At 42.5% G+C, this 10,308-nt stretch overlaps 1 protein-coding gene across 10 annotated transcripts in view; it reads left to right on the top strand.

The window, feature by feature from the left end:
• PTPRU (protein tyrosine phosphatase receptor type U) overlaps positions 1-4,978 on the top strand; it is a 363,596-nt gene extending 358,618 nt beyond the window's left edge. For all 10 annotated transcript variants that reach the window (XM_083626763.1, XM_083626762.1, XM_083626766.1 and 7 more), the window contains one exon: positions 769-4,978. In XM_083626763.1, the coding sequence (XP_083482889.1) occupies positions 769-831 (63 nt within the window). In that variant the 3' untranslated portion in view covers positions 832-4,978. The remainder of the gene's footprint in view (positions 1-768) is intronic.
• The last annotated feature ends 5,330 nt before the right edge of the window (positions 4,979-10,308 follow it).

Raw genomic sequence — 10,308 nt, forward strand, 5'->3', positions numbered from 1 at the left:
AGAAGCAGAAATATGTACACCATCTTGATCTCTTGGAGGAAAGGTGAGATACCAATATAAAAATAAATAAAGTGATAAAGAATTAAATTAAATTGTAGTGAATTTCTCCAGCAAAGAGGTGTTTTCAGGGCCAGATTTAGGTTTGATGAGGCCCTAAGCTACTGAAGGTAATGGGGCCCTTTATATGTCCAGCTGTCCTTTGTCAACAACAAATTGTTGCTGTTTTTTGTATTGAATATATGCTATATGGTAATTTATGTACCTAATAGGTATCTAAAGCCATTTGCACATAACAAAATATGTACATCATAGGAGCCTACACAACACGAATACTGTTGCTGTATGTAGATTTTATTTATTTTTTATCTTGTATTTTGGAAATGTACATCTAGTTTTATTTCCTTTAATTTTTGGGGGCCCCCAAGAGTGTGGGGCCTTAAGCTATAGCTTGTTTAGCTTATATGTAAATCCTGCACTGGGTGTTTACCAGCATTTTTCGCAAGGCTGGGCCAGAGACAGAGGAGAAATTTGCTTGGTATGCTTTTAGCAGTGGACTGAGCTGATCTGACACTCCTGAAATTGCCTTCACTCCCAGTCAAGTTGTGCACTTTTATGATGCCGTTTTGGTGAACAAAATGTGCCTATAAGAACGTGTACCTTATGTACCAAATGCTTATTTTATGGGGAAACGCACTGCAAAGCATTGGTGAATGTGCACTTTGCCCGTTCTTAACAATCCTTCTTTTCTCCTCCCCCTCCCCCTTAAAGGAACAGTACCACTTCTGCTATGACATAGCCCTGGAATACCTGGAGTCACTGGAGACCAGATAGCACCTTGCCAGAAGCGCGCAGGCAAGTGTTTGTTTTGGGTTTGTGCCAAACATGCATTTTGCATCCAGACTTTTGAGTAAGAGCAAGGAGGAGGAGGAGAGAAGAGAATACAAGGAAAAGAATGAAAACTAAAAAGGCAAGATACGGGGCCCTGTTGTCCATCCCCTACCTTCATCTTTCCTCCTAAGCTTCTGCTCCCACTTCTCCAGCTGCTGGCAGAGCAGAGCCTACACAAACTCATCCCATCTACAAAACGATTGTGTATGTGCCAGCCTGGAGTTTGGCACCTGTGTGTTGTTTGTGCATGTATGGACACCGGTGTGCTGGAAGAGCATCAGGCTTAATCTCCTTGTGACTGCACCAATCACAGCCTAGAAAGGGATCCATGCCACCGAGACTGGGAGGAGAGCTGAAGTCCAGCATCTTTCACAACGACCACAGGAGATTTGAAGAAACAGTGGTGTTCTGAAAGCTTATAAGAAGCTCTTTGAAGGCGACCATGCAAAATCTTGGCAACCACCCTTCTGTGGGAAAGTGTGCGCCATCTTGGACTGACAGTGGAAATTGGGACGTGTACAGTTTTTCGCTCTTTGTTTATAAGCCTACGTTTATTGTTTCCAGACTAATGCCTGCCTCCAAAGAGTGTTTCTGAATTTATCCCTGGTCTAACCTTACCTGTAGGAAAACACAGTGAGTGAATTCTGGGGCTTATCTAAGAGAAAGAAAGCACACAGGCTACTTGCTCCAAGACTAAGGTAGCCAGACCAGATTTTGTAACAACCACCATGTCTTTGTGCCTGGATACTCCACTCCAAACAGTAGAAGCTTTAGAAGGGGCTTCCCTTTTAGAGCATCAATCCTCCAGCCCTTTCAAGGCATTTTCAAGAGGGCTACCCCAACACTGAATCACCCCAGATATCACACCATTCTTCAGAATGTCAGCCACTAGAACTAACTCTGTCTCTATCTCACATACATACATACAGTGGTTTCGGACATCGCCAGCAAGTGATTCGGCAGAAAAGTCTATCCTCCAAATGGGTTTGACCATATTTCTGAGGACTGGCTGACAAGTGGGGACAAACGGGGATGAGACAGATGCCAATGGCAATGCAGATCCATTCTTTTTTTAAGGGTCAGGCGTGAGCTTCAGGTTGTGGGCTGGCTGTGGCTTCGAGATGGAAGGAGGTCACTTGTAAATTATTTCAGCACATAGGACTAATGTGGTTCAAATTCATTTTACCTGGAAAGGTAAGCCTGCTCTCCCGGCACACAGGGACAGACACTTCCAAATTTATTTTCTGTAGCTTGGTTCAGTGAATCAGAACTTTAAAAGCATAAGTTGTGGTGGTTACCAGCGGAAGAAGTTGGGTGGGTAGCATTTCTTCATTCTGTGCCCTTAGCTGTGAAATTGGGCCTGCAGCTGGAGTGTGTGTGTGTGTGTGTGTGTGTGTGTGTGTGTGAGTGTGTCAGAATCTGTGGGGCCACTTTCCTTCCCTTTCCTCCATCAGCCACCTCCCACTCTGGGTAACAGACTTTTCATAGATAATTAACAGAAGAGTGTCTTCCTGCAAAGACGCTCTTCATCTCACCGCTGAAGGACCCTAGTTGCAGTCTCAGTTGCTCCCATAAAATCCTGATTGGCCAAGACACTGACTGAACTAGCAAAGAAAGGAGATAACTCTTGGTGGCTAGGGGTATGCATCCATCAACCAGTGCAAAGGGGAAAAGATGGGAGACCTATCAAGAACCCCCTTTTGTGCACATTTAGGAGGGTTACCTTATTTGGCATCCATTCCTGGCAGTCCCCATTCATTCCCCAAATATCTACATCATTCCAGAGTGATGATGTCGGCCAAATTGGGAGACACCAGATTACGTGGGGATCACTATTTGTTCCACAATGCCCTGAAATGGCACAATGTTCAGGGCAATTTTTTTTTTTGGGGGGGGGGTGGAATAGCCTGGTTGCTGCCAGGAGGAATGAATCTTTGCACAGCTGCAGCAGCACCAAAGCTGGGGGCACAAAGTAATGATTTTTAAAACTAGGGGGAAAACCCCCAACATCAACAAATGGGAATACCAAGATGGATTAAATGCTAAGAAATATGAAGCAAAGAGTAACAAAGGCAAAAGGTATTCTGAAATTGGGGTGGGGACAAGCCTCGCAGACCCCTAATGAGTACAGATTTCTAGTCATGTGATAGAAACCAGCCCCCTTTTGTATTGAGCCACTGGCTTTTGCATCCAGATGACCAATGGTGCCTCCAAGAAGATTTAGGGCACCACTTTCCTGCAGGGGTTAAAGGGGTTAAACCAAAATTGTTCCTCCTAGCTAAGAGGAAGCCAAACAAGGCCTAGAGTATATTATGGCACTAATGCTGGATATCAATGCCAGAGTAGTGGGGGGAATTATCTGAGGGTGGAACTGATGGAAACCATAAGCTGAAATTAAAGGGCTCCTCTACACCTTTCTGAATATAGAGATTCATACTGAGAAATGCTACTATTGTGAATAGCAACATGTGGCTTCCTGTGTTCAAAGCAAAGGCAACCACCATTCATTTTTCTACAAACTTTTTACAAGAGTAATTAAAAGGCTGTGCCAATGGCACTATTTCACAAGGGTGTAGAATGTGGCACTGAATTCAGTTTGCTGAGACCTTTCATCTTAGTGTGTGTTTTTTTAAAAAAGAACAACACATGACTGAGTTCCAGTCTTCAAGATCACAGATTCATTCTTGAAATGCTTGATGAACTCTCTGAAGACAGAGGTTTTGCTGAGTTGGATTTTCAGAGACTGGCAATGGCGTTTCAGTGCTCTGCACAGCTCCCGGCCACCTCCTATGACTACAAAAATCGGAACAGATTATACAAAATGGTAAAGATTTCGGAATCCTGCAAAATTAAGAGGCATTGTGCAGATTGGGTTTATTTGCATTCTTTATATTGCTTGCCAAATCCAGCCATTCTTAGTGCAGGATTCTATTTCAGAGTACACATAGTGTCATACGGTAAGTCTCCTTGATGAAAAGTAACACGGGATGTGTCCCAAATACCAGAAAGGTGTCCTTCCTTGGGGGGGAAAGTTTTATGGAAGTAGTGCTCAGAAACCTTCACCTTATACATCTAGCAAGCAAGATACAAGTCAAGCAATTATTTTGAGGATGCTTGCTAATATCCATTGTTTTCGTTACTGAGCTGTGCGGCCCTATTTATGGAGAAATAAACAACTACTGCCATGTGCATCTCCTTTGGATCAGACACCCCAACAGTTAATGCCCATCCAAATGGAAAAGTCTGTTTACATGGCAAATAAATAAATAAATAAAAAGCAAATGAGCATATTTTGTTTATCAAGATGTGTACACATATTGCAGCAAGCATCATCATAGAAGCATAATTCCCCTCTCTCACACACACAGTGGGGATGCCAATTTTGATACATAACTAATTTTTTTTATTAAAAAAACAATTTTGCAAAAAGTTTAAATCTGCCCGAATAATGGGGCAACACCTTTTAGGCTACCAGAATGGTCTGAATCTATTAATGGCAAAGCATTGCAGCCCTGATGGCTAACTATGCATGTATAAAGCTGAACTGGGGCATCCATACCTCAGATATTTTGGGTCAAGGAGACTGCACCAATGCAATCCTATGCACATTTACTCTGAAGTCACTCCCACTGCATTCAAGCTCTGGTGTCATGCAAATGTGCACAGAATTGCAATTCAGTTTTTGTTTTTTTTTTAAAGGGATGCTAGATGTTCAGGTCTGGATGGGAGGAATATTTCCCAACCTGTATGATGAAAAAAGCAGCAGTGGTTACTAAATGAAGCATCCAGATCTCTTTGCTCTGAAGTTGCAACGACACGATGGGACTTTGGGGGCTCTTTTGATATTCTCGTTCCTTACTTTCCACCGTATGTTTGTTTGATACTTTGTGGGAAATGACATTCTGCAGTCCCACCTGCTCTGTCCATCGACACCTGGCTGTTTTGCTGATGCTCTGAAGCTTTAACTCTGCGTGGACTCCTGGTTGCCCGAGTAGACGTAACGGGCTGCTTCATTCATCCCATTGGAGAAACACAAATTTGTATGAAAAATGCTAATGCCTTCAATAAAGACAAGACAGTTCGTACAAAAGCTATCCTTCCAAGGAATATATATATATATATATATATATTTATACACACACAAATAACCTCGGTAGAGGCAGATTGTGTAGTAAACTCATGTGTCACGTGGCATCCACACACCTGTAAAAGAGAGACGCTAAACAAAAGTTGGGGTTTTGAATGGCAACAAATGTATTGAATTATTTTAACTGGATCTTCAAATGGGTAAGACTGCTATGTGAAACAGTTAGGCTATCAGAATGGTCTGAATTTATTAATCTCTAGAAATCTGAGTGATAGGAACGTGATCCCTCAGTCTCAGATTTGTTGGACGGGCTCCCGTGGTTCAAGGCCTTGGAGCAGTTAATTCCCCACTCCTTGTTAGCACATTGAGGGAATTCTGAACTCTTCCCACACCCCTCTAGCCATGAGGCTTTGAGTGGTTGAGCAGGGTTCCTGTCCCTACCCTCCAGCCATGAACCATTGATGGACAGGTCTGATGAAGCAGCCCTTCATCTCCTAGAACTTGCTTCAAGGTGCTCACCAATTATTTCTCCTTCTGTCCCAGTTTACCGAACCTGACACTGTAACTTCCCCTTGCAGTGGAGAACCACCTGATGACCAAGGCCAGTATGGGCAAACAATCCCCACAAGAAATTCAAAGCCAAGTGGGATCTCTTGCGTGGGGGACTCTCTATATGGCTCCAAGTAAACAGCAAACAGAACAAGTCCTGTACTAACCAAGGTTGGGTAGAAGAGTGCTTGCCAAGTTGCAACCAAGCACAGGGAGAGCTCATGTCAGATAAAACAAGCTCGAGATGGCCTCTCCTCAGCTAATTCCAGCTGGTGCCAAAGGTCATCTCAGGATTTAGTGGGCTGGGTATAAAAGTTGATCCACCCAGCTGTGCCAGGAAACTCTCCTGCCCTAAAGAACGGTAAATGGGACCTGTACTGGAGTGGAGTCTTGTTTTGGTAGTGGAAATAGAAAAGAGCAGATGTTGAGAGGCGATAAAACATTCTAGATTTCCACAGTGGGGTAGGGGTGGGGAGAATCATGTCATGCAAGTGCATTGCTCAGGTCAGTGTTCCAGAAAACATGCAGCACCAACAGAAAAGTAATACAACCCTAGTAATGCTGCTTCAGTGTCCAGAGAGGAAGTGACTGTACCACTCTATTCCACCTTAGTCAGACCCCACCTGGAATACTGTGTCTAGTTCCAGGCACCACAGTTCAAGTAGGATATTGACAAGCTGCAGCAGAAGGGTGACTAAGATGATAAAGGATCTGGAAATCAAGACTTATGAGGAATGGTTGAAGGAGTTGGGTATGTTTAGCCTGGAGCAGATTGAGAGGTGATGCACATTTATTTATTGAAAGGACTTTCAGGGCACACTGAAAAATGCAGAAAAACACAGGATTATTATTTTTTAAATGTATTTTGATATTTAGGTTTTCGCAGCATTTTCACTTTTCGATGCCATAACAAACTATATATTAAAAAACAAATACCCAAAACATGGCAATTTAACCATTCGTTAAAGCCATCCACATGTGCAGCCATTTCCCCAAATGTTACCCCAAAGCAGGCTGAAAGAAAGACATTTTCAGAGTTCTCTTAAAACCCAGCAGTGACATTAGAGAGAAATTTGAGACAGTTTGCATTTAAGGACAAATCAATGAGACTTGCATTTTCCAAAAAAATATGCAAACCAAAACAGAGTCCTCCTTCAAATTCACGCATAACTGAATTTTGTGATGTAGTACCTCAGCCAGACAATATTTACCAAAAATGCCAATAAAAGCAATACATTAGAGAAAAATAACATACAAAAATGTCTACGTTAGTCAAAACTGTACACATACAAAAATGTACTTATTAGGAAAAAATAGCACTAAATTGTTGATTAATTTTAGGAGGGGTTTTTTTTTCAAAATTGCAAAATATGGAGAACTGAATTTAAGTTTGGAAAAAAATCTTTCCAACCCTATATTGTCACGTATCTCCCCCCACTCGAGGAAGTGCCAAATCATCATCTTCATCCCCATCCAGCTTCATTATTGTTCCACTCCAAGATATGCTTAAAATGCTCCATTCTCTTGCAGCTTAGGAATTTGTCCTTTCTGAATTTCTACATTGAATGCCTTGATCCGCACCTTTCAGACTCATATGCGCATGAGAATTTAGCTGTTCACTGGCTTTAGCACTCCTCCAATTATTGCAGCTGCCAGCAGTTTATATTATCAAAATATGCAATTAAATATCTAAAAAATATTTTGGAGAGAAAATATGTATTTAAAAACATGTTTGGAAGGATTTTTAAAATTATTTTTACTGTAGAAAAAATATTATTATTCATTTCATTTCTATACAGCTTTACATTTTTTAGGAAAAATTCTCAGAGCACTTTACAATATATTAAAAGACCAAACAATCCAGAATGAAACGTTACCGAAGAAAATAGAAGGGGACTGTGGATTTTAAAACCCACAAAGTGAGAAAGAAGAGAAATAGATACATTCATCCATTCCAGTCTTGTCAGTAGCTTTTGCTGCAAAAATAGCAGGCTGGAGGAGGAGTAATTCTACAGTCTTATTCCTCTGTTTATTTCCTGTAAGGCAGCAATCAAATAAAATAGATGTATGTAGTATGGATCTGCTGATAGGTGGGAGATTGGGTGGTTAATTGATTCTGATAGGCTGGTGTGACCTAACAGAATAGATACTAAGGATTTGCAGGGGATGCTGAGGTTAATGAAATGTAGACCTGGTTTCATTTGTGGAAATTAACATCAAATGTCTGCATTCTCAATGAGCCCAATGTCACATCTCATTTCTGAGATGAGCTGCATTTGCTAAAGGGTACCACTTGGTCCATGCGCTATGTCTTGTTGGTGTATCAGCCAGCTGCCAAATGATTCTGACCAGAGCATAGGTGAACCAGAGACCTACAGAGTTATTTTCTACAGATCCATGCGGGAGCTCAGAGCTGATTCCCCATCCAAATGATGTGCAAAGGGAAGGAAAGGGAAAAAGGCAACTCACACAATGATTCTTTCAGTCTCTAGGGAAAATTCAGAGTTTGAGAAGAACTTCATATGGCCAGATGTTTAATATTTTCACTCTTATCTCTCAACAAGGGCAAGCATTTAAAAAAATAAATAAATCCAAGTGCTATAAAGGGTAACAACTTTCCAACTCTCTTTGAGATTTTCATCCAAGGTAACACAAAAATCTTGTTTATGGGCATATGTACATAGAGACCTATGTATATAGAGGCATATGTGTAAATATATATAGACACTGTTGTTCATATGGATAATGTTTATCGGTATTACAAAATCAGTGGTGCTCTTTCTCCCTTCCTTTTTAATAAAATTCAAAACAAAAAAACGAAGCCAATGAAATAAAACATTTTCAAATGGCAAAAAGGAAGTTCTAAAATTTTATTCATGTGCTCGGGGGAGGGGGATGGTTCTTGGCTTAATAATAAAAATAATAATAGAAACTTGCACTGATTCCCTTGCAACTCTGTTACGGGAATCATGCCGACTGACATTTTCGATCTCTGCGGAAGGCAACATCATCACAAATTTTCCCCCTCCATCCAGTTAAGCCAGATGAATTCTCAGAGTTCAATGGGACATTTCAGCCAGGCTGTAACATTCAGGGATGGTAGGAAGAAGAACCAGTGAGGGGTGTGGCTTGAGGAGAGGCAGGGTGTGACTTTGAGAGGGCTAGATAAGCTGAGGGGCCACATTTGACCCATAGGCTGGAGATTCGCCTCTCCTGACTTACATAACCCAGTCGGTGAAACTTCTGTTCTAGGGATGGAAAGATGTTGGCCATTAAACAGCACACCTATTCAGGTATGGCTAGACCATGGGTCAGCAAACTAAGGTCCATGGCCCAAATCAGGCCCAATTGCCTTCTGGATCCGGCCCGTGGATGGTCTGGGAATCGCCGCGTGGATCGCCATCACGCACGCTCTTTCCCTCCCCCCTCCCTCACATGGCACCACCTCCTCCTCCCTCCCTCCCTCCCTCCCTCCTCCTGGCTTCTCCCCGCCCTGCCTAGAGGAGGAAGAGGGCTGGGATTTGTTGGTGCCAGTAGCAGCAGCTCTCGAGCAGCCACCATTTTAAGCAGCCCCTCTCCAGAGCCCTTTCACATGCCGCTCATTGTCCCTCTGCCTCTGCGGCCACCGCCAGCCTCTGCCGCTCGCAAGACACAGGTAAGCAGCCACCGGGGCTCCTCCAGTGCTGTGGAGAAGGGAGGGGAGAGTCGTGGGGGAGGGATGGCTTATAGTCCGCCCCCCCCCCAAGTCTGAGGGACAGTGGGCTGCCCCCCTGCTGAAAAAGTTTGCTGACCCCTGGGCTAGACCATTTTGCCTTTCTGTTTTCCATAGCATCTGCATGACAGACAGTAATTCAGCAGGTCTTGGAGTTTGCTCATATCATCATCAACACCACCTGTTTATTTGTATGCCACTTCTCCACAAAATAGCACCCAAAGTAACGAGCAATTTTTAAAAAATGGACGAAGAATAATTAATAGCAAGAAGTAAATACAAAACATTGAGCCATGTTAACAGGTTATAAAGCAATAAATCAGATGGCTGTCCCAGAACCCAAGTCCTAAGCATCCATTCACTACCCGCATAAACCAGAAGTCCTCAGGACCTGGGAGACTAGGGTTCAAATCTCCACTTGGCCATGAAACTTGCACAAGTCACTGTCTCTCAGCCTAACCCAGAGTTGTTGTACGTGTTAAATGAGGAATGAAAAAGTATGCCACCCTGAGCTCCTTGGAGAAAAAGATAGAATATAAATGCAAGAAAGACAGAATGGTCCCTATTTCCCTCCAGACTTACAATTCTCAGAGTTTCCTTGATTGTTAAACCTGTTGGCAATATAATGAGAGAGAGAATTCCTGGATGCCAAGATCCAAGTTTGGGGCAAGTTCTATTTGGTGAGAGAAACTCAGCAGAGATTTAAAGTCACGAAACATGCAAAAAAGTAAAGCATGGAAATATAGGCTGTTAGACCTTTAAAATATGCCCCCTAAGTGAGTTCCAAAATGTCCTCTTAACAAGTTTATTTCCAAGTTTCCTTCTTCCTCCAGCATAGGAAAAGACTACATGTTTAACGTTAAAAAATGGTTTACTTACAAATTCTCTGAAGGTCAGATTCATGTGCTTCAGTAAAGTCGCACAGGCAGTAAAATTCAGCTTAGCTGTAAAATGGTGAAAGTTCCTAAGTTATTCCTATGGGAACTCAAGAGTGGCTTGTGAGAGTCATGCAGTTGAGCTGGAGCAACCAGCTGAACCTTCTTCACATACTGATCTTCTCAGGTGGACTGGG

The sequence above is a fragment of the Podarcis filfolensis genome, assembly GCF_964270895.1.
Source record: "Podarcis filfolensis genome assembly, chromosome: 8".
NCBI classification, from domain to species: Eukaryota; Metazoa; Chordata; class Lepidosauria; order Squamata; family Lacertidae; genus Podarcis; species Podarcis filfolensis.